Source organism: Astatotilapia calliptera, chromosome 18 (assembly GCF_964374335.1).
Source record: "Astatotilapia calliptera chromosome 18, fAstCal68.1, whole genome shotgun sequence".
Classification (NCBI taxonomy): domain Eukaryota; kingdom Metazoa; phylum Chordata; class Actinopteri; order Cichliformes; family Cichlidae; genus Astatotilapia; species Astatotilapia calliptera.
In genome coordinates this window covers 17,219,325-17,246,854 of record NC_137439.1, presented here as the reverse complement: position 1 = coordinate 17,246,854, position 27,530 = coordinate 17,219,325, and the positions used below count along the sequence as shown (strand labels likewise).

Here is a 27,530-nt window from a genome sequence, read left to right as displayed (position 1 = left end):
AGCTCTGAGAAGTCACACTTTGGGGCGATGTGATGTTATTTTCTTGCGTTTCTCTGTTACAGGTTGCTCAGTGCAGTTTGGGGCCTTCTAGAGTTTTGACAAGATACTGCGTCTCTCTCCTGGAAGCTATCGAAGGTCTCGGCCAGGCTGGCTCTGTGGAGCAAGATGTAGAGGTGGTTGTGCAGAGAGTTTACTCCATCCCCATTGCTGACTGCTCTCCTGTGTCCATCCTCAAACCAAGACTTCCCCTCAGGTCCTCTACAGCTCCTCCTGCAGAGAAAGGCAAAACAAGGTATTGTTGGGCGAGCTCATAATTGGGATCCCAGGGAGGCCTTTTGGTTTGTCACATGAAGCCAGAAACAGCTGGGAAAAATGAATCGTATTTTATCTGCTGTGAGAGCTCTGCCCCAATTGAGATCTTTTTGTTCAGATTTCATGCTAGTTTCTTTGCTCTCGGGCTTTGCATGCTTCTCCTCGGTGGCACGATGTGTCTCAGCGGTCGAGCTATTGTTCACAGCACAGCAGGCCCCACAAAGTGCTCACGCTGTCTCCAGCCATATGGCATTGCTTGACAAAGGACACAAACATTTCTAATTGAATCCAGCCCCTCTGTGAATGGTTCTGGCCAATTCTCAGGAAAGACAGCATGATGTTTTCAGAATCTCGTGCACCAGCAAGTCTGAGTTGAATTGTTGCCCGTTCGCACTCCTCTGGGTGGAGCAGCTTTGTAGCAGTTTTTTTTTTCTTACCTTAATAAGGGGAAACCAAAGTGTTTTTCCTTCACATGTTAAAACATAATTCCTCTTGGTACTGCAGAAAATGTATGGTCATAAACAAATGAGGCACATTTGTTTTTCCTTCATTTAATCAGCAAATAATTTAAGAATCTTTTTATTCATTTGTTTTGTTTTTTTTAAGACAAAACATTAACTGTTACACCGTGTGTCGCCTGTCAGTCATTTATCTGCAGTCTTCAGAATCTCCTTATGGACTCTGCTGTTTCGGTAAAATAGCCTAGTATCCTCTAGCATTCATTGACCAAAAGAGTTGCACAGTATAACTATGTTTGCCATGTTTCGCCCTTGGGAGGCGTTCAAGCAACAACCTGATCAGATACCTGCACCACTTTTTCTGGCTTTTTTTCACCAGAAAGATGCAGGGATTCCTCTCCCGACTGGGGATTTTTCACCAGGAAATCTATGTCCTATTATGTTGGAACCACTGCACCCAAGAAATGTTTGGTCGATGCTGCCCACGACTGTTGTGATGGGCCTCATTAGTATCATTGACTCCTCTTGTCCTGTATATTTCAGGCTCCTCTTTAAACACAGTTTTTAAATTGATCAGTGACAGAATAACAATCATGGCCTTAATAATAAGGGATCATAATTATAGCATCAATTTTAGGACTCACATATGTCAGCAAATTCCTGGACCAAATATCACATTGGACGTGAGGCAATCTACAAATCACTAGAAAAACTTAAGCTCCGCCCCACAAAAAAATAACCCCAACAAAGAATTGGTACCCAGGATGCAAAAAGTTCCAGCATTTTATTTGTTTCTAAGTCATCGGTACACCACCACATAGTAAATAACCCATAATGCACATGCACATGCACAAGCGTCAATTCCGGCAAAGATGTTGGCAAATTGTGCGTGTTATGCCGTAGGCTCTATAACGATTCCTCCCTGTCTAAATCAGGCCTGAGTCTGAATGTGATCCCTTTAGTCACAAGCTCATGGCTGTGGGTAAGAGTAAGCCTCTGGATAGACTTTCTTTCATCACAATGACAGACTAGTACAACTGTAATCCAGCTGCCAAGCTCCAGGTCCTGTCTGCCCTCAGTGATAAATAAGACTGTGAGCCCTAAAACGAACAGAAAAATAAATAAATAATGCACCTAATTGGCTCAGGTGAGGAATTTCTTCTCCCTTGTAATTCACTCCCATCCTACCTGAAAATGCATATAGCTGTCCTTACTTTTTTTTTTTTTTTTTTCGTAGGTATGTCATTTACATTTCATTTCTAAATCATTGTGAAACTGTTTCTCTGGCAGATATTTGCTATTTTTAGTCATTGTAATACTACAGAAGGGCTGTATGTGGATCGTAAGGGCCCAGAACTTAGTTTGTTCACATGTCTTTGTATTTCCACTTCTGAGTTGTTATGTGGTCTGTGAAAACGATGGGAAACTGACAACCGTGTGGTCTTCTACTGTGAAGTGTATTTGAAAGGCGGTTTGCCCTCCTGGGCTCTGCAGAGTCACCCACCTATGACATTGTAGACAACTGTTTTGCTGCTAATAACCAGTTAGTTACACTTTGCAAAAAATCGAACAGATTTTTACATTCAGAGACTCACTCAGTTTTGGGGGGTTTTCACACTCTTAATATCTGACTACAAATATTTCACAATAAAAGCCACCTAACTAGACTGCTTTTAATTTGAAAAGGCTGTATTGAGTTTGAACTGTAATATACCAAGGGCACTTGTTGATGAAGTTCCAGCTTTGTGTTCTTGTGTTCAATGTAATAATTAGCCTTTTCTAACCCTAATCAAATAGTTTGATTGTCTAAACTCAGTCAAAGAAAGAATTTTGAAGAAAAAAAAAAGCAACTGAAGTGTTAAAGTAATTCCAAAGAAAGTATAAAAACGATGTGTGGGAAGTGAGCTGCGGTCTCTGGTATGAGAGGAGTAATTACTTACGTCACCCCGACTAGGCTCCAAAAATATGGGCATATTTTGTCCTTTTAGACCTGGAACAGCATCACTTTGTGTAGCTGAATGATTAGCTATGACACCAACAATAAAATAGTAAATGAAGAAAGGAAGAAGTCAAGTTCCAGGAACATAAATCTGATTACTTTTTGTAAGTATTTCATCGTCTGCCTTGAGGCTTTTTACATGTTTATGATCCTCTGACAGTATGGATCATGTTTCCGTAGACTGAGTCATTGGCTCATTAAAGTTTATTTGCTGTAAACAGGATACTTGTCCACTAAGGATGGAAAGTAGCTTTTCTTTCCCGTTTGATTCTGATTACCGTAATGCACCAAATTGTTCGCTTCCACTTTGCTGAGCATCACCATTAAGTCATGTGAGCGAGGTACAGGTCTCTCCTTCAGCCATGACCAAGTGGTAGCCGCTCAGTCTCACGTCTACTAGCGTTTCTTTGTAGATGTGTTTGAAGCCACCCATAAAATAAAATAAAAATCCTTCAAGCTTTGTTTTTGTTTCCAACAATGCCTGAGGTAAATATTTGTCTCCTCAGTTACCAAATGTCCTACTTTGTATGTAGCGCTGCATACGAGTGCGGCAGCAAATGACGCAGATGAGCGCGCCGAGACTGAACTAAAACAGTGAAGTTGCAATGAAATGAAACATGCTCGAATGCTCAGTAGAGCTGTGGTTTACTACCAGGGATGAGTAATGAATCTGTGGATTTGCCACACATAAAATGCAGGTTTGTTTCCACTGCAGATACAAGAAAATCTGTTTTTTGTTGTTTCATACATGCTAAATTATCAAAAATCCTCCAGTCTTACTGAAATGACTTGTTCGTGTGGTCTTGTAGTAGTTAACAAATCAGTAAGTGCTACATTTGAAGCAAATCCAGTAAGTATGACCTTCAGTTTCCTTGGCCTTCCCCAGGCATGTTGTTTTTGTCCTTTTGCTGAGTAATAAAAGCAGCGGTTTCTCCAAGCAGAGGGACCCGAGGGCAGGGGAGGAGACCCCCGGTCAGCTGACAGGCTACATGAGCTGTGGTTGTAACATGACACTCCTGCCATGCTGCTTCTGTGGCTGGTAAACAAATGAGCTGCCCTCTGACCGGAAACACTCTTACCCTTTCCTCAGTTTCTCTCTGGCTCGACCAGATTCAGCAGCCTCGGGTTTATAGTGAAAGGATGAAGGTGGGGCTGAGGTTAGCAGTCGATCACGAGGGTTCAAGTTTAGAATATCAGGATGACTCAGCCGCCTTTATTGTGACAGATGTGAAGATGGTACACAAAGTTTATTTTGTTTCCCAGCCGTTCCTGAATTTAATTTATTGTTATTATTACTATAATTTTTACTATTTATTTATTTATTTATTTTTGATAACATGGGCAAGCTTTGCATCACTTTGATCACTTGTATGTCTTTTTATGAGAGGCTTTGCTTTGCATTGCTGCTCAGAAGTAACATCATGTGCTACAATCTGTTGCTTGTGTTATTTTTTTCAGAATACATGGCTGCTTTGCGGAGAGCGGTGTAGTTTACTTCGCAGCCCACTGGGCTCATTCTGTGTAAACACGAGGACAGTTTGTACCTCTCATGTTGTGTCCCTGGCCTCTATGACTCACTCGCCTGGTCAGCGCTCTTATTTGATCCTTTTGTTGTTTAGCCACTGTGTTAAAACACGAGGGAGACGGGCCAGTATGATATTTATGCCTGAAGAAGATGTTAAGTTCCCGTAAATTTGGGATGGAATAAACAAGGAGATTAACTGTTTGCAGGAAGTGGAGAGAGACTGGTTGTTTTTTCTTTTTCTTTTTTTCCTTCTTTTTTTCTTCGTTGAGCAGGAACACAATGTGCTGCAGGGATCCTGTTACAAACGTGTTTATCACTCTGCCTGCAGTGATTGGTGGACAGCACATAGGAAGGAATCCCGCCTGTCCGCCCCCCGCCAATGAGGCCTCTCTGCTGTATTCTTAATGTGTGGGACTTTAACTTGGTGTTTTTCCAAGTAATGTGAATGTGCGCTGGCTTCCATGCATTCGCAGTGTGCCTGAAAGAGTTCATATGTGTGTAAGCACAGACCCAGTGGATCGCACTTCCTGGAAGAAAACCTGAGTTGCTGAGAATTCTGTGATCGCTCACAAAAACAAATTCCTGAAAATGGCCTGTAACTAAAACTGGCCAGTCACTGAGGATATTTTTTCTTCTTCTTTTTTTTTTTGTGGGAGTGAGGAAGTAGGTCTTTGAACAGCTAAAAGGGCTGACAGAGGGGGGAGGTAGTTGTTTATGACAAGCCAGCACCACAACAAGTCCCGTCACCCTTTTCTCTCCAGTCTGTCAGGTGTCCTATCAAGTTTCATGCTTCAGGACTGAACATGCTCTACGAAAAGTAAAAGTGTATTTACACCAAGCAAGACTCTACCAGCTGTATTTATATTTTAGGAAAGGTCAGATGTTGATTTGTTGACAATGTCTGGCTTGTTTTGATAAAATGCAGCTTTTTTAATCACCCACGCTTTGTGCTGTTGGTAACTGTGGTTTTAAATGATTAATTTCTTTCTTTTTTTAAATGAAAATACTAAAAACTTTGTGCTATAGACCTCCAAAACTATTAGTGAGTGCATAAGAATCACAACAAGCTGTGATTAGCATTTCTAATGTCTAATGTTCTATTGAGTGTTTATCAGTAGCAAATATGCTGTAATAAATACTCAATAGAACATTAGAAATGTGTATTAATGAACTAAAAGATTTTCAATGTGAACTTTATTTACTCCTGGTTTAGAAAAACTGCAATTTATGTCCTTTAAGAAAATAATTGTTTGGATCAGTGAAATATGAACACCTCCAGCAGGAAACACCAGGCTTGGTCAGGTGTGGACAAACAGAAAAGCATTGTTACTTTTGCACTTGTTCATGGGATTTGTCAACCAACAAACAAACATGCAAAAAATACAGCCAGCCTGTTTTCTCGAGATATTAAAAACGTTTAAAGTTGAGCCAGTTGTATTACTAACATATCTAAATGATACAATCAAGCAAACCATTTAATAGTTATTAGAGAGCGAATTCCCAAGTGCTAATGATATGTTTAACAGTCAAGTTTTTGTTTTGTCATAAAAAATACTTCATCCTGTATTTAAGCAAATGACTGATAAGTCGTCCCTTTATCTAAAATACCTCGCAGTTTGTGGTTTCACATACTTGAGTGAGAAGTTTGCTGCTTTGCTCTGTTTTCTATGACTCTGATTCGAGGTTTAGTTATTAGTTGATCAAAATACACAATATGTTAGGGGCATACGAGGCCACCTACACATTACACCTACAGGAGCTGCTTTGCCATGGAAACCCATGCCACAAAGCCCCTAGTGCGAAGTTTATGCTGATGTTATTGAGTCAGCAATAACTTTTACCTCCTTTATCACATGTTGACCGACTTCTGTTAGTCAGCACTGGAGAGCCTTCTGCCCTACTGCTGTATGGTGTGGTTCACCGAGAGGACCTGCAACAGGTGGTGAGGAAGGCAGAAAGTGTTATCAGTGGAACTCTACACTCCTTTGGTAATAGTCACACTAGGCCACTGCGAGGGAAAGCCATTTGTATCCTAATGGATCACACCCACTAAAGACATCACCTACTCTTCCCGTCGCCCTCTGGGACCAGATTCTGAACAATGAAGTCCAAAACCAACAAAGTAACAGTTTTTTTTCCCATTAGCAGTAAGAAGCATAGCCCCTTTTCCTCTCTGATGGTGTTTTCTAACCTATAGTTCATTTTCTTTGGTTAGTTCTTTTTTCCCCGTGGTTTGGTTTGTTTTCACACAGAGAAAAATCCAAGCGAACCAAAATGTGTTTCTACAAACTACATGAGAATGTTCAGTCCACTTATTGGCCAGATGTGTCTGGGGTGGGAGCATCAAAAGTAAATACAGCAAGAAGGTGCTGTGTTCTGGGCTACTGGAGAATTTACCTTTATTTTACTGCTAGCTGCTTGCCCGTACAGACCTTGCCACATTTATAGTACCTTGCCGCATCCTGGAATATAAAGCATAGTTGTCTACGGGAAGGTTATTCGGTCAAACTTGCAACCAATTGGTAGTTGATTTGGATAGAGGTCGGGTCCTGTTCACATCATAATCGAATCACTCCGGAGTTCATTTGGAACCACATCAAGACCACTTCCTCCAAAGTTGTTTCGGTGCAGTTGTTTTGGTCTGTACCAGAGTACAATTACTGCACTGTGTTCAATCTGCACAAACAAAGTGCATCAAGGGTATGATTTAAACTGACTGAACACCAGAGGTGTGAAAACACCCGAAGACTGGTGTAAGATCTGGACGTTCAGTTTTAAACATGCTACCCTCAGATCTTGCAGTGTCACATCCAACTACACCCCAAAGGGTCATAGTATCATTGCGCATGTCAGAGGTGAAGTTGCTCAGTAGGACAATGGAGTGACCGGAGATTGGGAAGGTATAGGTCTACAGAACGGGTGGCCCCTGTGACCCGACCACCAGACACTCTCGTGCACGCCTCTGTCCTGGGCCTGGCTCCTGGATTGGGCAAGGTACCACGATCCATTGTTTTATTTCTTTTAACTCCATAAAAATCACCTTGCCCGCCTATTAACTTAAAACAAATAGGCATTTGGAGATCCTACCAGGTTGACCCCAGCAACATACCTCATAGGATTACTAGGGCACATAAAATGCTTCGCTATAGTGGGGATTCATGTGGGAGTCTGTTCTATTTTATGCACTTTGTAACTTTGCTCTGTGACTTTCTGTGGTGTAACACTTTGTGGCTGACTTGCCTAAATGCTTCCACTTCAGAATTTGAAAAGGTGCAAATGGTTGCACTTTACAGTAATATCAGTTCTAGCTGAGGGTGGAGTATCTTGGAGGGAAGAAATATCACAAACAGACTTGCTGCAATGGCAGCATCCTATTGCAGAACTACACTCAAATTTAGAGAGCTCTTTAAAACTATCAATTTTTCTACAAATGTTTGTAAAGGCAGACTGCATGGCTACGAGCTGGATTTGATATACCGGTGGCAATAGGACTGAAAACAAGGTTCAGACGAGGTGTGGCTATATATTAAAAAACCCCAAAAGAACTGGTTAATCAAGTTATAGTGTTAGTAGGAGTCCATGCTTCCTCCAGCTGTAGTCAATATAGATATAGATATAAATGTGTTTTTAAACATTACTGTGTTTTGGAAGAATTTTAAAGTTTTGTCTTTGACTTGCTGGCTGTTCCTTTCTCTGATAAACATCATGTATAAAATGAGCAGGGGTTCATTTACTGTGCTATACAGGCTGAACTTCTGCACTCATGTTTACAGCTTTGTAAGCGGGGAAAAAAAACCCAGAGAGGGCAGCATTTGTCTCGGTCTGGTGTGTCAAAAATAACTTGTTAATTTAACAAAGTGTTGTATATGTCTGATTTGGGATTTTAGATTAAGCAAACAACTGAAAATAATCTTGGTTAAATCTTTGGCTTATACCACCGAGAGTCATGTCTGGAATGATATTTAGATATCTATTTCCAGGTCCTTCAAAACAAATACAGACAGAACCCAAGTATAGCAACAGAAAACATTCGTAGGCCCAATCAGTCGGTTAAAAACAGTCTCAAAACTTTCCTCTGTCTGTTGTATGCACATGCATCCACATGCATTATGGACAGTCCTCCCTTTTCCCTTGTTTTTCTTCCTCCTCCTCCTCCTTCTCTTCTACTTCTCTGGCCGTTGCTTGTCTAACCAGGGGATATAAACTCTGCTGTTTACTCTCAGGGCTTGTACAGGGCTGTGTCTGGGCTTGACTGGGAGAGATAGTGGAGCCTGTAGCAGTTCAAGCTCTTCGCTCAATGGGAGCAGCAGAGTGCAGGCATACACAGCAGTTCACTGCCTCATAACTTTGTATGCCAAAGGTCTTCTGTGTCAGCGGCAACCTGTCAAACCAGCCACCAGCATTAACAGTCATAAATCTCAGGACTAATCCTGAACTACATGGGTGTAAATAAAAATTTTATTTCATTTAAAGGGGAATAAGAAAATATGTTACACTAATATTTTCAACACAAACACTTGTGCTAAACCATTTATTTCGACATTATTTATTGATCAGTTAATTTGCATTTACAATCAACCCATGTAACAAGCCAGTAGTTGCTGCTGAGTTTGATTAAAGTAATCCTGTTGTTACAGAATAACAAACCCTGACAAGTATTTGGTGGAAAATGCTTGTAATTATCTGCTTCTTTTGAAAAATCCATCTATATAACGTGTAAACATACATTCAAAGGATATTGCGTGAAGTTTTGAGGTACAAAATAGCAACGCTGTTTAAGTGGGTTCTGGTTTTGTGTGTACTGTTCACCTTTTCAAAGACACATCTTAAATATATCTGGAGTTTGGAAGGTGGTGAATGGTGTCCCAAAAAAACACACCGACATGCTGTGGAAAGCAGTTTAAATAAACTGCTTCTAGCATATATATCATGGCCATATAGTCTGTCTATAAATATTTCGGTCTGTTCACGCTAAATGCAAATGAACTAAACTATGGTTACATTTAAAAGTCTGCAGAGACGCAAATTCATGCCAGTTATGTGTGATAAAATTTGTCAACTAGGCAGAAAAATTTGCTTCATGCTGGTCCCGAAGGCCTGTCAGTGATTCTCTTGATATCAACAACAATTAGAACTGGAGGACAAACCTAATGTAGGCATCTGTGGCCAGCTAGAGGTGAACGACTGAACCTTACGTTAATGCAGAGAGTCCTGAAAGAAAAGTGACTTCTTAGGAGGTCCTGAAAAAATACCGTCATTTGATTCAAGCTGTCAGGTGTACTTCACTTCATCCTCTCAGAGGGTGTTATGACAAATATTTATAGTTTTCTATAAATCTCTGACCACTGACAAGAGTCAAATGCACTTATCCTCCTTATACCACATTGTTTATGTATCTATTACAATACGTATCCAGTTTCAAATGAAAAAGTGAGGTCAACATTTAAGAAATAAGCCCTGTAAGCCCTAAAGCTTAGGCTCCAGACTGCTCTGTTTTTTCTCCTCTTGGCCAAGTCACCTAGATCAGACATCACCTAAATGTTCACCTCAGGGACACAACTCTGTTACCACTCCCCTACAGTTCAAACCTTCTGTCTGTGGTGGTCAACCAATCAGAAGAAAGCAGGCTTAAGGGGAGAGAAGCAAGAACGGCTTGTTTAAGATAGAAAATGAACCTTAGATTTCTTTTTACTCTATTCAGTCAAAGAAGGAGTCTGAAATAAGCATAGCACTTACGAGGAAGGAAATGTATTAGGCATGTCTATTAAATACGTATCTTCAAGGTTATAGAAGGAGATTCACAACTTAAAAAAAAAAAAAGTGATTTACTTAATATGTTAATAGTTAATCACTTAACTTTTCCCAGGTTGTGTGTGCTCGTCCAGGACAGCTACGGGATGTTCAGTGTGATCCAGCTGCAACTCCTGCCTTGTGAGGATGACCTCAGCAGGTACTGCCAGATGTGGCAGGGGAAGACCTGCATGCTGAGAGGCATTAAAGTGGTACAGCGGGTCACACGAGAAAGGTGAGACCCATATCTTCCACTTCTCTTTGTAATATTGTAATATTATACAGTTCTAATCGCATAATCACCCTGCATTAAGAACTATGTAACCCATAGTCCCCCTTCCCCTTTCTTCGCCCTCACCACCTGTGCTGTCATTTGGTTTTAACAGGATACACAATAATAGCGCATTAAAAAAGAGCACAAACACACGCACACACAAAGTCCTCTTTGCCTTTTTATCTACATTTCAGTTCCCAGAAATTGGGGGAAGTTCGTGCTATGACTGATACCAATCTTGCTTCACAGGTTATCTTGTCAGTCTTTAGCCATCAGGGACAAACTGCCCTGGGTGGATGCTTGTCATAGACAAGTCCTTTTAAGAAGTGTTTGTAAAGTAGCCTGGGGACCATATGCGCTGTGCTCAGTGACTCTCCAGTATGCTTATCTTTGGATGTCCTGATTTTTTTAAAGCATTAACAACCACATTTACAATACAGTGAGAACTGGCAGTGCTGTGGCTTTGAACAAGATTATTTTGTTCTGCCAGCAGTGTGACTGTGTTTACATGTAAAATGATACTGAGGTGCATACTCGCTTTTCCTTGTGAGTTTCCATAGTCAAGATCCCAGATTAGTAGCAGTTAGAAGAACTGACATGGGTACATTTAGACACCGACTGAAGGTATGTTTACATCCTTGGTATTTTCAGTGCCATCGCAGCCTATAATTTCCCCAGAGGGTGTCTGTGGTGAGACTCTGATGGATGGGCTATCTTCAGAGGTGCACATTGACCATCTTATTAGCTCAAGTGGCAAAACACGTGAGATTGAGTTAAATCAGGCATGTGTTTCTGAGAAATTGTGACTACTGGACTTCTAAGCATATCCTAGAAATCATACCGTAATGTGGACCTATTATGTGTTCCCTTATTATTTTTGTCATTTGTTGCAATGGTGGCTGCTCATATTAATCGTGGTCAGAGTATGTACGAGTAAATGAGGTGGATCAGACTCAGCTTCAGACAGTTTGTTTAACTCTTTGCTCTGTGTGATGTCAGTAAGGGTGGATATGCCTAATATGGTCTTCTCAGGAACACAGCTCTGCAGCCCCACCCACCTGCTGTTCAAACCTTCTGTTTGCGAGGAACAGGCTTAAGCAGGTAGCTTAAAAACGGAGGGAAGGGAACTAAAACAGCATGTTTGATACTGCATGGAGTGATACTCTTAGTCTTTATATTCCCTAAAAAGAAATTTACAGTCTCTCACAACAAGACGTGCTCTCCACCCATGTCTGTTCATAGTGTGTCTTAAAGATGTGAAACGTTGAAGTGGGATAGATTTGTACACCCAGAACCAAAAACCTAACATTCAGACAGACCATAAATCCACATTAAAGCAAACTAATTAACACCTCTGAGATAACAAGACTGCAAGAAGTCACTGCTGCTGATAAATAGAGAACAATTTTTTTGTATTTGTTTTTGAACCTCAACTCATGCTCACTTGGTTATAGTTACTTCATAGTGTCATACACCAGTTATATGGCAGATCTTGGTTTGATCTTTTTTTGGCCAAACCAGAAATATCTGAAATTGATGGAGATCAGTTAAATCTGCTGCACGCGTTTCAGCTAGCAAACATATTGCTGTCTTGCCAGTTGTTACATGAGAAGTTTAACACAACTCTCGTGTCTGTACATTAAATATCAGGCTACATGTAGCAGGGCTGTATGTCAACATAACGACACTTGTTTTAGGTATCTTTTAGTTGTTTTAGGCTATCAGATTTCCTCAGGTCTTTATCGTATCCCGAGCTAACTTGATGTTATTTTAGAGACAGATATGTGAGTGTCAATAAGCCCTTGTCACCGAACAATGGTTGAACTATTCTGTTACTGTATCAGCCTGGCATGTGAGCTGTATGGGTTGTCATTAAGGAAACGATTGATTGATTGATCGTGGGTTTTGTTTTTTGTTTTTTTTTGGAGATTTGCCAACAAAATCAAATAGAAAATGTGTAATGATCAGTCATCACCCACTAACAAAAGAGATTTAAGTATCACTAACAACAGACTGTGGTGGCCATTACCACTTGTTGCATTCAGATGCGTGTGCTTAACTTTTGTTAAACTAAGTATTCAAAGGCAGCATTAAAATCACTGCGTCCTGAATGAGACCTGTTAGCTTGTCATTACTCATCCTTGAGCAGTCCTCACTGGACTCAACTGGGCTGCAGAACCAGTTCCACACAAAGAAACTCTGTGATTAGAGGCTGACTAACAGGTTGTTAACCACTGGGTGATATGACAGCTCACACATGCACAAGTTGGCAGCTCTCACCTAAGCAGAACTCAGAAGGGGCTTCTTAGAAAATAGACAAAAGAGCGGGAGACTGACGTGATATGCTGGAGTTGCGACTTGCTGTTATTCCCCCGTTTGTAATTATTGAGTCCTTACTTGGAGTTTGACGTCACTTAAACATCATAAAAGCACATCCAGTTTGATCCTGCTCCAGTCTGTCATTCCGGTGATTAAGACTGCGGTGAGAAATGGCAAATGTCAGTCATCAGGGCTTAAAGTCACGGACAATTCATGTCACTTGTAATTGGTTTTCCAAACCTTGTTATTTTTGTGCCACAATAATATCATAATTTGCACAGGGTGTGAATGTTTCCCAGCCTTTAACCTGCCGGTAAGAAGCAGTTTCAGCGTGGTTCTCCTCTCTGCCAGCCCGAGCATGCTCACTGTTAATTCTAGGTGCTGTTAGGACAAGCTCTGTTTTAGCAGAAAACTGTTTCAGTGGAAGTGAAACTGGCTGTGAAAGCTCCCCATCTCACTTATTCACTAGTTTCACCTCCCCATCCCCCCACCCCCGTGCCCCTCTTTTCACATTTTCTCTCTCCCAAAAAGTTGATTCAGTTCATCTGGTCTTAGTATTTTCAGCAACCTTATAAACCCTAAAGAAACCTGCATTCAGCTGAGACCAGAGAAGTCACTTGGATGAGTGATAAAACGTTTCTCCCACTGAAAACACAACATCCACATAACAGAAGCAACTTTTTGTTGATTACCTGAATGATTTAGCATACATCAAGGTATTTTCTCTCTCTCTCTCTCTCTCTTTTGTCTCACTCCCAGGAGCTCCAGGCTTTTCAGCTTGATAGACAGCCTGTGGCCCCCAGCGATGCCTCTCAAGGATCATGGAGACTCACTTAGTATGCCAAGTGTAAGTCCTCACTGTAGAGATAATTCAGCTGAGCCCTATAACAGGAGCTGAAACCAGATTTAACCTGCTGATAGTTTTGTATTCAGCTGATCAGTTGTTAAGCCTTTAAAATGGCCCAAGGTAGCATTTAAAACTTGTGATTGAAATGTCTATTTTTTTTTTTTAATTCAGATCCCAAACAAAATCATTAGCACTGTAGTAAAATAATTTCTAAACCAATTTTTGTTTATTTTGCAATGCTTTATTTCCAAGTACAATCCTTTTTTTTTTTAAATTCGGTGATCAGAAATTAGATTAAATATTTCCCTCCAATAAAGCAGGAACAAGAGGACGTGGACTGACCATGCTTACGTTGCGAGTCAAGTAAAACCACAAACTAATAATGAATGAATTCAGCTACTGTTGCAGCCCTAATTAATTACACATATGTTCAGTTTGCATTGTTATACAACACAGAAAGAAATCCCCGAAAACTGTGACAACTGAAACGCAACAGGAATGAAACTGCTTTTATATAAACTGTGAATTTAGTTGACATCCTGATAACCAAATTGAACTTTGAACTTCTTTCCTCCTCATGCTCGCTCATTCAGAGATGCGATCTATAAGTTGGCAGCAACCAGCTGATGTTTTCTTCCAGCATACGTGAAACCTGCGGTAGAGATTTCGGTGAAAAGTCTGTCCCAACAAAACAAAAGAAAATAGGAGAAAGACATTTCAGAGTCACAGTTTTTGTTTAACTGCATTTGTTTCATCCTTGCTCACAGCACTTTTAGCACAGATAAAATCACCCTTCTTAACCCCACCCACTGACTAAACTCTGCTTGGTCATTATTGAACACACCACCCAACCTGCCTGAATCGCATATCAAATTTGAGATGTGGGCGGTGGTTCACAGAGCTCTGGAACCACTTTGAGTTTGTAGTTGTCTCTTATTTCCAGCTTTTTCTTGCAATAAAACAGGAATGTAGCATTGCTGAAGAGTCAAATGGATCATTTTAACAAAGGGGAAGTCAGCATAGAGCAGCTTAATTAAATTAGATGAAACCATGAAAACGTCAAAAAGAGAAATCCACACTGCCAATTTCCAAAATGTGTTTTCATTCATCTCCTTTGGTCTCAGTGTGTAGAGCTCTCAGGGCCGTGTGAAGGCAGTAGACTGCTGAGAACGCTCTGTGACTTAGCCGTGTCCTGTGTCCACAGGAAAGCCGATCTTTGGCTCCATCTCCGAGTTTCTGCTACCTGCTGTCAGGCCAGGAGAGCTCAGTGGAGCCCACCGAGGATCAGACTGCTTCCCTGCTTTACCTTCACCCTGCACAACGTACCTTACGAGACATACTGCAGGTGAACAGTTTCTCAGAGCACGCACACAGAAATCTTCAGCAGATTGAGATAAGTTATCTTCAGCAGATTGATTCAAACCTTTTCTTTTTCAGAGCGAGACGAAAACCTGCCGCTGCACTTTTATTGCCACTGTTTTATACAAGAGAATGCAGGTATTGTATCTTTATTGTCACGCCACAAAAAGAGCAATTTAATTGAACCTCTGTTAAAGAACAGAGCAAACACTCTGCCCTCTGGAGCGCCGCAGTCTTCCTGTTGAGATCATTTGAACTAACGTGCTGATAAGCTCTGACGTAGACTGCAGAGTTCATATCGCCCGGTCTATGACAGCCTGTGCGAGGCCTCGCTGTTCTTCACCATTGATTGGTGAAACCTTTAAACTTTGACCAAGATGAGATAACAGCTCAGATCAAAGTGGTGGACTTTGCCATGCACTCACCGCACTGAAACACAGTTATTTAACTTTTTAGTGTTCTTGCACTCCTTCAGCAGCATTGTTTGTTGATTGATTCCTCTTTTCGTAGCTCTTTTCAAGCAATTCTTCTACAGAAGTGATAAATACCATCTGATTTCTGCTTTGTAAGCTATGTTGTGTCATGTTTCCTTTAATTGGCCTCTTTCTAGGTCATTTGGGTTTCCACGTAATTCCCTGCCTGTGTTCTTTATTGTCTTTGTCTCTGTTTCTTCTGCAGAACACTGATGTAGGCCAGGGTGAGGTTTGGTTGGTGCTCACCGACCCGAGTCTACAGGAGGAGCAGTCAGAGAGGCCGTGCAGGCGCACTGTGCCTCTGTGTGTGAACACTTCCTGTGTGCTCACTTCCTCCGTCCTCAAAACACTAAACTCTCCCGCTGTCTGTCGCCTGTCGTTCAGCGATGCCATCAAAGAACACGGTAGAGCTTTATGTAAACCATTCGAGCATTAACAGTGGCCTCATGTGTGCAAAAGTCACTCTCAGGGAGGGAAAGCATTTAAAATTGTGTTCATGACGAAATCAAAACTGGGATCATCAGCTTCATAAACTTTGAGTGTTGTAGCACTGGTAGGTATAAAATAAAGCATCTATGGTTACAAATTTTATGATTTGTTACACTGTTAAACTGCTGTATGACTGTTTGAGGTGGTATTCAGTAGTTCCCAACCACATGGATGGACCCCAACAAAGGTCATACATCAAAGCAGCTGCTATACAAATACCTTTTTTAGGGCAGATGATGTTGATAACCTTTCATTTCAGACATAAAACAACAATTTATACATATACACATCTAGACAGATGCCTGTTTATACAAGTACGCATACGGATGTTTACACATATGTGCTCAAACAAAATCTAAATAACCAATCATCAAGTTTGAAATAGAAGAGGAAGAAGTATGTTCATAGTTATTAATCCCTGAGGTCTGAGAAAAATGGCAGGAGGCGGGGCTTAATATACTAAGATTTTGATTTGGAGTGACCAGGATGCATGGGAATAAAAATGACAACTCAGCTTGAGAAAAAAGTTTGTTTGAGAAGAGTTAGAGAAGCAGGGCTGAGATGGTTTGGACAGCTTTGTACAGATGGATATATTGGATAAAGGATGTTGAGGATGGAGGTGCCAGGAAGGCAGTAGGTGCCTACTGCAGGGCACAGCCATCAGGCCTAACGACTGCAAACATGAGTTTGGTCTGAGGACCTGAGCGCTGTGAATAAAGCAGTGGTAGAAAGGTTAAAGCAGGTGAGAAGTTTAGAGGTGAAATGTTTCTGGTGAAACTGATAACAGGACACAGACATTTGAAGCTTTAACTAGGAAAGTGTAAGTACCTCAAAATTGTAGTTTAAGGATTTTGTTTTAAATTTCAATCAGGCACAGTTCCCATCACTGTGGTTGTTGTAGCTCTGTACTTATTACTTAATCAGACATTAAAAAATACATTTTATTATTGTAAAAGTCACATTTGTTGGAAAGCTCCGGAGAGCTCAGTGCAGTTGCTCCCAGAAGGAGTCCTCGTTTCCAGAAATTTAGCCAAAGTCAGCATGATTCACAGCTGGTATGGGAAATGTGACGAGATGAGGCTGCCAGGGTTTGAGCTGCAAGAATTATACTAAAAAAAAGTGGGTTTTTTTTACAGAAGTTAGTCACTAGTTTTCAGTATTTATACAGTTATGTCCATAAGTTTCAGACTGTGACACATTTTTTTATTTTATTTTTTTTATTTCACCTAATCAAGATGTGATCAAAGTGCAAACATTCAGCTTTAATTTGAGGGGATTTCCATTACTGTTTCAAAATTTCAGTCATTTTTTTATTCATAGTAACCCATGTTCATAGCCTCAAAGTCAATTGTTACAAACTAGCATAATTTTAAATATCAGGGTTGTTTTAATACTTTGTTGAGAATCCTTTGTAGTGTCTTCCTGAAGTATAGAAACCATGGATCCATAGACCTTTGAGTTTTGTGTTTCCTCATTTGCTCTATTAGGGGTTTAATGCAGCCGCCTTCAGTTGCTGCTCGTTTGTGGGTCTCTCTGCGTTCAGTTTTATAACTGAACAGCATATTTCATTGGGTTGAGATCAGGTGATGGCTTGAGAAACGCTTAGGGTTGCTTTTACAGTTTGCTCTGGGTCATTATCTTTCTGTGAATCTGAGCAGAGAGTATAGATATGTAAACATCAGAGTTCATCCTGTTACTTCTATTATCAGTCACATCATCAAAACTTTTTTATCTGCTTGTATTTGTTGTGGAAAAATTAGAAAATGGGACTCGCCTAATGTCGAAAATGTCACAAAACTGCTTGTCAACCAAGAGTCGAATTAATTTTGAGCCTTTAAGGGGGACAAAGTATAAAATTGGCTGCAATTCCTGACCAGTTATTCCAATACATTTGGTTAACCGCTCATATTAAAACTGAAAAGCTGCGCTTTATTTACATCACATTGCATTTTATTTAAAAGCCTTTGTGGTGGTGAACAGGGGAAAAGTTTAAAACGCGTCATTGCCCAGAAACTTATGAACCTAACCGTACTTGCACTACATTATATTTTGTTTTTTGTACTTCTGCATGGCCAGCTGAAGCCCACCTGTAAAATCAGCCATCAGAAGCATGCGGTGCTTCCTGTTTTCCCTTGGCAGTTTCTACTTGGTAGTTTCTACATCTTTACCACAGTAGCAGTTTTAAGACTAGAACTTGTTCTTTCAATGTGATATTTCATTTTTGGCATTTGCACCTCCAGGTGTCCTTCTCTGTGCAGAGCAGTCAGTTATTCAGGTATGCTCCGACGGTTGCCTCGAGTCCACAAACAGGCCAGAATTACTTTTGCAGTCGCTGCCTGAGCCCCAGGCGAAGACCCTGCCCCAGCCTGCGAGACTGGATCCACTGAGTCTGGAGACCACACCCAACTCCCTCTGCACTCTCACAGGTCTGCTTCTGCCTTTCACTCGATCCCGTGCTTTTCCATTTAGCTCAATTCCTGGAGAACATGGCAAGTGTGTGCTTACAGCGCAAGAAGAGGCTTTGGTGTGGATGCAGGAGTTTGCACTCTGTTTGTTAGTCACTGTCCTCAGGTTGAATTGTAAAGGATTTTTTTGCAAACAAAAACATGAAAAATGACTGGATTCTTGTCCATTCCTGTTACATTTTTTCACTAAACCGCCTGCCTCCCCCGAAGCTTTAAACTTCTGGTGACAATGAGTTACAGTTTGAGGGAACGTTGGTATTTTCCCTCAATTGTTTTTTGTGCACACAAGCAGTCTTGCTGCTTTTAGGGATTTATAATGTTTGCTAACACCAGTTATGATCGCCACCAGCTGCCACATCTGAAACATAAATGATAAACTACTCGTATGAGTTCTAATTAAAGTATATATCAACTAATTAAATTTATTGCCACCAACCTCACTTACTTTGGTTAAACATCCTTGCTTTGAAGCTTTCTTGGTTTGTTTTTCTCCAATTATGTAAATGTGGTGTATTATAGAGCTGCTTCAAGCAGATAATAATCTACATCTGCTGATTTCATGTCAGCATGGAGGGCGAAAATCACACTGTGTTCTGGCCTCTGTTGCTCTACATGTTTGGTCAGATGGCTGAATGAAAATAAAACAAGCTTGTGTCTTGCACTCACACCTTCTGGAAATCACCAGTGGAAAAAAAAAGGCCCAAAATGGAAAGTACAAGAAGTTATTATCAGGTTTGAATTTAGTATCCTGTGTAAGGATACAAAGTCGTGGGGCTGCAACTGTGGTTGTCAAGTGTGATGATGTTTAGGCAGGGAGTGCGTCTTTGCTGCATTTATCATGACAATCTCAGATAAAAATTGAAAGGGATGTGTTTATCACTTACACCCTGTCACCAGCATGCACACATTTTCAAACTTGTGCGTCGAACATTTATCACTGTTCCTTTGGCTAAAAATATCAAGAAATGAAAAAGAACCGGTTAAAAACAGAAACTAAAGTCTTGCAGAGCTGTGCAGCATGCATGAATGTCCCCCCCTGTCATTTCTAATGGTTTTGTTTCTGTCTGCAGGCGTGGTTGTCGGTGTGGATGAGAGCACGGCGTACTCGTGGCCTGCCTGTAATCTTTGTGGAAGTGACAACTTAGAGCTTTCAGCTGAAAGGCCGTAGGTCCTCACAATTAAGCAAACTAGCTTCATGTTTGTCATCCTGGCAGATGTATCACATCATATTTGTGTTCTTCTGCAGTCAGAAGTTCCACTGTGTTTCTTGTAAGTCTGCCGTGGATAAGCCGCACACAAAGACTCAGCTGGAAGTCTTCCTGACTTCTTCTTTATTAAGTAACTGCACCATGAAGGTGAAGGTGAGAACAGCATCGCAGGCTTTAAGAAATCCAAGTGTTTCAGGGCTGTACTTAAAAGAATAGTGTAATATTTAAAAAATATATTGTTTATTACTTCTTCACATTTTATGTTTCTGTGATGGTTAATCAACACACCCTGATGAATTTTTCGACTTCTCAGAGAAGTCCACTGTGCCGGCTCAGAGTTTCTGACAGATTTCTTGTTACGTTCCCCTGGGGGGGGGTCTAGGCGGTGAGGGGGAAGTAACAAAAGTGACCGGGTCAGAAAAAGGAGTCAAGGAGGCGAAACAGTTTAAATAAAACAGTTTTATTGAAGTAAGTCAACTAAAAGAGACGGACAAGCCGTTATCACCATAAAACACCAACAAAACACAGGCGTTGGTCAAATAAAGCAAAAAGTCAAAAGGAAAGCGCAGCTCACTAGCTGGAAACCACACTACACAGCTCACTAGCTGGAAACCACACTACACAGCTCACTAGCTGGACAACACACTACACAGCTCACTAGCTGGACAACACACTACACAGCTCACTAGCTGGAAACTACCGCAAACACTCAGCTCACTAGCTGTACCCACACAAAATGGCACTCTGGCCCAGAGCTCACCCTGCTCTGGGCTTAAATACCCTTAATTGCTGATGGGAGTCAGCTGTACAGGAGGGAAAGGTGGCACCTCAGGCAGGAGGTAGTGGGACACGCCCACACAGGCACCCTCAGGAGAGAGAGAGGCCCTGCTAGGGCCGTAACATTTCTAAAAACATTGGCGTTTTCTTGTTTTTGTGACAGGTGGTCTAATGAATTTGTTAAGCACTGTACTTCTTTGCCCCGTTCGATAAGAAGATCACTACCACTCGTGCATGACAGAACAACCTGAAGACAGTTAGCTTAGCATCAGCCTGGCTCTGAACTAATGCTACAGTCACACAAGGGAAAAGAGTGATAGGTGTGCAAGCACTCACAGTCAGTTGCCTTCTTCTTCAAAGCAGCTTTTGTTCTTCAAGATGGTGATAAAGCAACAATAAGACCAATTCAGTCTGATGTGAGTTTGCAACTGAATATGATCAAGTTGGCCACTGCGTGCACTTTCTTTGTGGTAATATGGTGATTAACCTCAAATGCTTCGATTCAGATTTCAGCCAGAAGCTCATAACCAACTGCAAAATAATAAAGGTGCGTGGTAACCCTGCCATAAAAAGATATAACGAGAATACAACCAGTTAAGCTCACCAATGCATATTGCAATACCAGCAACCTTTCGACTGCAAGGCGATTGCACAGATCGCCTGGTGGGAGGCAACCTGTCTCAAAACAATCACAATTTTGACTCGCACTGACTGCAGTCACTCCTACACAGATTGGCGAAGGTTTGCTAATAATTGCTAATTTATAAACACTGACTGCCAGCATGTTGCAATAAATTTGAGTTGGTGCACATCAATGAACACAGTTTGTCTGCAACTCATCTTCTTTGCAGTTGGGGACTTGACTCAGCTGGCTGCCAACTGGTTGTACTCTGGTTGTCTTATTTTATAGCAGGTTAACAAGCACTCATGTCATTTTACAGTCAGTTATTTGTAAATATTTTGTATTAGTTTTAAGTAGTTATGTGAATTTCTGTGTACGTAGACATCAACGGATTTGCATCTTTCAGTTGTTTATCACAGTTAATGATCGTATTACCACAAATGAATTGCATGCAATGGCCAAGGAGTAGTTGGCTGCACCACTTGAAATCGGTCTCCAACAGGAAAAAAAATGTAATGCAGTCGCCAGGCAACTATGAGTTTTAACTAGTTGCAAGGAGGTTGAGTCGTAAGTGAATCCACCTACCAGGCCACTGATTTAGACAGATTATCTGGTCTGTTCAGTCCACACAAACCTGAGATTTGAAAAGACAGTTCAGTATTTTACAGGGAATGATGTGCTACGGTTCTTCTGGGTTGGGACAGTAACTTTCTGGTCAATATCTGTAATATGAGGTCTTTCAAAAAGGAGAAATTCAGTCCCCCAACAGAAAAGTCCCTCTGTAGCAGTCAGCAGTTGTTGTTGCCCACCATAAGACGGCCACTTCCTCAACTTTTTGTCTGTTATGTTCTTTAATGCTATGAAAGCAACAGAGCTACAACAGCAGTCATATTAAATCTGATACTGAAAGCACTTCCTCATCCGATTGCCAGATTAGAAATTAGAAACATTTATGACCACTTATCGCAGAAACACTTTTTTTAATGTGAAAATTGGTGTCACTTTTTGTCCAAGTCTGCGTAATGACACACGTAGTGACTTCTCTTATTCTCTGAACAGCAGATCATCAGATATAAAGTCTTAATTAGTCTCCTGAACCATGCCACAAACCGCAGCATTTGTAGCCCAAGCTACTTTGCAATGCCCAACCTTAGCTGGACCTTCAAAGTACAGAAAAACTGAGCTACACGTGCACAAAATATAATCAGAAAGGTCCTTTGGACAGAGACAGGTAGCTATTTGCACTGCACAAACAAGTGAAAAGTTAATCTAGCCTAGCCTCATATTGACTACACAGGTGTGACAGCGATAAGAAGATAAATGAATGGATGTTTTAGGTGCTGAGCTGTTGATTTAAGCAACACTTTAAAAAAAAATAATTAAATAACAGAATTTAAAATAGATCAGGTGTCCATCCTTGAGGACAGTGGATCATCCCGCGCTGCCTTGGTCTTCTTTTACAGCAAGACTCATAAAGATAAAAACCACATTCTGCACAGTTAAAGGCTGAGCACATCTGCATAAAGATATTTTATTGTGGAAAGGCTGGTGTGTGACTTTGCAATCAGAAAGCTAAGCAAGCCAAACTGATAAAGTTATCAGAGTTGTTCTTATCGAACGGCTGATACATTAACCCTTGAGAGCTGTCACTAAGCGGAGGGCACAGTTCCCTGGTGCAGCATTGGTTTTGGATTTACTGCACTGAGGTGATGATTAAAAAGTCATTACTGTGTCCACGTCTTCTTTTTTTTTTTTTAAAAATCAGCTGCAGCAGAGGACGATCATGACCATCCTGAATGCCGCAGAGGTGGAAGGGGGTGAGGTAGGTGTGCTTATCAAGCTGTTACATAACTCTGAGCTCATCTGAAGAGCGCATTGATCTTTTGTCAATATGTTATGAGTCAGCATTAAGTTTTCTCTGCTGAGGTGAAAAAAACAAAACAAAAAACGTGCTGTTCATTGATATGTTTGAAGGAATTGGTTTCCAAAATATTGACACACTCTTTTTCCCGGCCTGATTATCATTTTTTGGCTTTTACTAACCTCAAGAACCCACTGGTGCTGTTGGAGCTATTTTTAACATACAAATGCAATGTGCGCTTTCAGACTTAGATCACTAGAATTACTGCTGAGCCAGAGTGCAGAGGTCAGGGGGCTTAAGGATGCTTGCATATTACTGTCAAACTTTTTTTTTTTTATGTATGGGCGATATAGGAGGGAGCTATTTTAAGTGTTGATTGCTTTCTGAACGCTCTAACACTGCCAAGTGATTTAACCTCGCTGTTTCAGTTCCCAGGATACGATGTGGAGGCCGTATTGGGAAAAGAGGTGGGCCCCATCCCCGTTTATGTCCGAGTCATCACTAGGAAGCCTGCCCTGTGGATGGGCCTGGAAGAAATCTGCCTCTGAGGCTGTCAGGGCAAGGAACTAATGAGATCAATCCTCAGGCTTCAGCTGGCTCCAAGGATCTGCACGCTGGGCCTCGGTCCGAGCCAGTTTATCCTCCTCCCTCCCTCTGAAGGCCTCCCCCTGACAGCTTGAGGCTCTGCTGAAGGGAACAGGCTGTGAAGAGACAAGGTCCTGTTTGTGTTAATGATATGTGATCTAACCAGCCAGGGGTTGACAGCCCAAGGGTAGAGCAGTGGCATGCAGGCTGTCAAAAGGAGCCCACGTGGGTTCATTAACTTCAGATTTCTGGGTTTAAATGTTGTCTTTTTTAAAACTTTTTCATCCTTTCTGTGTTTAAGATTAACTCGCTTTGTGTCAATAAAAGGCTCATTTTTGCTGACCTTACTTTCTGTTTCCTGTTGCACTTCTTGTGTCAGTTTCCTCAAGCATAAATCATGACACACAAAGATTACCCACAGACCAGGCAGTTCTGCAATTTTTCCAGCAATGTTTTTATTACAGATAACAAAAACAAACTTTTCAAGGTTTCATACAAACTATATAAAAGATCATGCTCTGGCTCTTATAGAAAGTTTGGAATTATAAAAAAAAGGTACCATATCAGGTATAACAACACATAAATGCAGTGGTAAAATAATTTAATACAGGGGAAAAATCCCACAAAAATATGGCAGCATCATATTTTCCAGTGCCATTATGGTAAGCTTAATACATCTGGTACAGATGGTAAGAAAAACAAAAAACAAGTGTCTGTTGAGGTATGTCTCTTGAAAGTTCAGTTCAAAGCAGTTCGAGAATTTGTCACCGGCTCTCTGCACTCGTGGAGCCCGCAAAGCTGGAGCTGGGCATCTGCTTGAAGAACTCTCTGAGGCCGGTGAGTTCTCTAGTTAGCTGCTCGATGGTTTTGTGAAGCCTGTCGTTCTCGGCGCTCAGTTCAATCAGCTTCTGCTGCATCTCCATGTTGCGCCTTTTGGCTTTGTCCCTGCTTTTCCTCACTGCAATGTTATTCCTCTCTCGCCTCTGTCGGTACTCCAAGCTGAACCTGTCCACCGCCTTCTTCCCCCTTTCCCTGCCCAGCTTACGCGGCGAGGATTTGGCCGAGCTGACGGCGGAGACGGGCTCCGGGGTGGTCGGCGGGGTCGGTTGCCCCGTGGGGAGGCTGACGGAGGTCTGCGCGCAGGTCTCGATCTGGGAAGGCAGGGATGAAGACATGTCGCTGTCACTCCAATCGGACTCTTGCTTGATGGGTGCGCTGAAGGCGCTCTTCCCCAGCGCGCCGTCCGTCTTCCTCTCTGCTGTGTAGGCGTTTGACAGCTGCTGCATGCCACCGGGCAGACCGGAGCTTTGCATGTTGTGGAAATCCGCCTTCTCCTGCTTGACGGTGTTGAACAGGTCGAGGAAGAGCTCATCGTTGCACAGCTCCAAGTTTGGCACGGTTGTCATGGACTCGATGTACTGGCTGAAGTCGATGGCGCTTTCGTCGTCGTACATGGCGGGGGTGGTGCTCAGCTCCACCATGGTGCCGTCCTCCGCCGGGCCGTCACTCCTGTTGCCCGGCTTGCAGACCCCCTGCTGCGGACCCCCCAGCTTGGTGCTGTCGTAGAAGTTAGCAGGCTCCATGGACCAGCTCATGTTGCATTGTGGAGACACGCAGTGCGAGTCCAGGCTGTATATGTCACACATGAACCCTGCTGACTTGTCCCACGTGGGTTTTAGAGAGAAAATAAACTTTTTTCTTATAGAGATACCCCTCAGGTGTGACAGCTCTGCAGCGCGATAATCCTGCTGCGGCTTCTCTTTCTGCGCAGGCGCTTTTCTCCCTTTTTGCGATATTAAAAAACTTTTTGGCTTTTTATCCCTGGGTGCTGACTGTCAGGCTCCCGTCCCTTTCAACCCTAACACACCTCTTGTCACTTCTCTGAAGCGGCTCTACTTTCGCGCAGTGTTTTGTATCGTCTGCACCAGTTGACGTCACACACGCCGCCCTTTCACGAGCCAGTCAAGTCCAGAAGGCTGTCACGTGGTGCACCGTAACTTCCCATTTGAGGAGCGAGGGGCGTGCTGCTCGTGCCACCCACTTCTTACTATGATGTATGAATGGTGCAGAGTTGTTTACATAGTGAAGGCTCGGCTCTGGCTGTTTGGGACCAGCACTCATTTCACAGCAGAGATAAAAAGTGGCGCAGGAAGTGCTCAGAATATTACTGAAGTATAAGAAGCAAGAAAAATACTCCATAGCATGTTAAAACATACTGCAAGTACCCGGACACTGTAATTAAAGTATTTAATGAAAGTAACAATACATAATATCAATATTAATATCATGTATGATTGGATTCTTAATCGATGCTTTATTTTTATAGTAAAGCTCAGTTTAGCTACTATTTATAATGTTGGGTAGTTTAATAATAGGTAATAACAGTGTAAAAGTGGGAGAAATTTCACTGAAACAAACAATCTTACAGTCCTATTTTTCTCTAGTTAGCTTTAAATAGACTTTCATAATAGTTCAGATTCATAGTTCAGTTTTTATATCACGTCATTTCTAATTTGCGATTAAGTTTCGATTCTGGGATCAAGTTAACAAAAGGTGTTATAGAGGAGGGGAAACCAGCAGAAACCGAAGGCCACGGGCTGCCTTCCTTACACCCATTTATCCTACAGACATTCATTCACAATCTGCAGTGGCAGTAGTTATATGCTGTTACATCATAAAGATGTGTGGCAACTCATGTAACAATTATTTGAAACTACAAGGGGGAGCACACGTCTCTAATCACTTTTCAAAAGTTGAGTCAACTTTCTGACACAAACCAGTTCCCAGCAGCTCTCAGAGTCAGCGCTGGTTTGGAGCTAAACATGCTTCAAATAGTTTTACATTGTAAAGCACTCATTCAGCTCTTATAGTGAACGAGAAAGCCTCGAATTAGATGTGCCGAAACTTTTAAAGCTTTTTTTTTTCAACTGTCTCTACATATATAGATATATTTTGAATATTATCCATAAATCAAATATCTACTGCGATACTTCTGGGAATTGTTCCAATGTTTTTCGCTTCGGAAGTTTGCAGTATTTGTCCTCTTTCATTGGCCTTTCTGAAATGGAAACAGTGCCACACGCTGGTCACCGTTTGCACCTGCAGATATTTTAAGTAACACTTATTGTCACCCTCACACACTCTTATTAGTCCCAGAAACAGTGCTTTCATGGTGCTTTATATTGTAAGATAAAGAACCCATAATAATACACAAGTAATCTGATGAGCAAGCACTTGGCAACAGTGGGAAGGAAAAACTCCCTTTTAACGGCAGGGAGACAGGATAAAAGATATGCTGTAGAAGAGTGACAGAGATTGATAATAACTAATGAGTAAATGCAGAGTAGTGTGTAAACACATAGTGAGTGAAAAAGGTGAGTGACGAAGGAATATTCAGTGCATTATGGGAAGCTCCCAGTGGTCTAAACCCATTACAACATAACTAAGGGAGGATTCGGGATCACTTGATCCAGCCCTAACTATATGCTTTATCAAAGAAAATTTGTAAGCCTAATCTTAAAAGCAGAGAGGCCAAATCCAAACTGGGATTTTGGCTCCTCTTCCATAGAAGAGGGGCCTGAAACCGGAAGGCTCTGCCTCCCATTCTACTTTTGAATATCCTAGGAACAAGTGAGCCAGCAGCGTGAGAACAAAGAGCTCTATTGGTGATTCAGTACCATGAGATCTCTAAGATAAGATGGGCTCTGATTCTTAAAGAGGATGTATGTGAGGAGAGGGATTTTAAATTAGATTCTGGATTTAACAGGAATTGTGAAAAAGTATTGAGTCTCTCCTCACTTCTTCATAGTTTGCTAGGAAAATGGGAAATCACACTTGTGGTACTTTACAGAAACGTGCAAGCATAAATGGAATACAGCATATAAGAAAAAACAAAGTTTGTACAATTCTAACAGGCTTGAAAGTCGACATTTAGTATCACCACCTTTATTCCTCAACACAGCTGAACTCTCTTGGTTGGCTTTCGGGTATAGTTCTCCAGGCTTCCTGGAGGACATTCAAAGCTCTTCTTTGGATGTTGGCTGACTTCTGTTCTGTCCTCTGTTGAGATGATCCCACACTGCTTCAATGATGTTGAGGTCCAGGTTCTGGGAAGGCCAGTCCATGACTGATAGTGTTTCCTTGTGTGTTTGTCTGTGAGCTATGTTT

General features: G+C 41.6%; 2 protein-coding genes and 1 long non-coding RNA gene across 7 annotated transcripts in view; 1 reads left to right on the top strand and 2 right to left on the bottom strand.

The window, feature by feature from the left end:
• spidr (scaffold protein involved in DNA repair) overlaps window positions 1–23,710 on the top strand; it is a 42,880-nt gene extending 19,170 nt beyond the window's left edge. The window contains exons 10-20 of one of the 5 annotated variants that reach the window (XM_026150497.2): window positions 63–292; window positions 10,161–10,319; window positions 13,437–13,524; window positions 14,729–14,869; window positions 14,962–15,021; window positions 15,562–15,760; window positions 18,086–18,271; window positions 19,381–19,474; window positions 19,557–19,671; window positions 22,683–22,739; window positions 23,207–23,710. In XM_026150497.2, the coding sequence (XP_026006282.2) occupies window positions 63–292; window positions 10,161–10,319; window positions 13,437–13,524; window positions 14,729–14,869; window positions 14,962–15,021; window positions 15,562–15,760; window positions 18,086–18,271; window positions 19,381–19,474; window positions 19,557–19,671; window positions 22,683–22,739; window positions 23,207–23,326 (1,449 nt within the window). In that variant the 3' untranslated portion in view covers window positions 23,327–23,710. Of the gene's footprint in view, window positions 1–62; window positions 293–10,160; window positions 10,320–13,436; window positions 13,525–14,728; window positions 14,870–14,961; window positions 15,022–15,561; window positions 15,761–17,921; window positions 17,995–18,085; window positions 18,272–19,380; window positions 19,475–19,556; window positions 19,672–22,682; window positions 22,740–23,206 lie in introns of those variants that run through there. The other 4 variants (XM_026150498.2, XM_080292777.1, XR_013903237.1 and 1 more) reach the window with 4 other exon arrangements.
• LOC145421865 (uncharacterized) lies at window positions 131–10,281 on the bottom strand. Its single transcript, XR_013903239.1, has 3 exons — window positions 10,152–10,281; window positions 6,136–6,224; window positions 131–270 (listed from the first exon to the last, which is right to left on the bottom strand). It is a non-coding gene; the product is annotated as an uncharacterized LOC145421865 (long non-coding RNA).
• An 83-nt stretch (window positions 23,711–23,793) lies between the features above and the next one.
• cebpd (CCAAT enhancer binding protein delta) lies at window positions 23,794–25,283 on the bottom strand. The gene has a single exon (XM_026150503.2). It carries the CDS (start codon window positions 25,007–25,009, stop codon window positions 24,128–24,130), a length of 882 nt encoding a protein of 293 aa, XP_026006288.1. The 5' UTR covers window positions 25,010–25,283; the 3' UTR covers window positions 23,794–24,127.
• Window positions 25,284–27,530: the final 2,247 nt, after the last annotated feature.

Excerpts from the sequence above, each read along its gene's own strand:
- cebpd (XM_026150503.2), bottom strand. The coding sequence starts at position 25,009 with ATGTGTGACATATACAGCCTGGACTCGCACTGCGTGTCTCCACAATGC.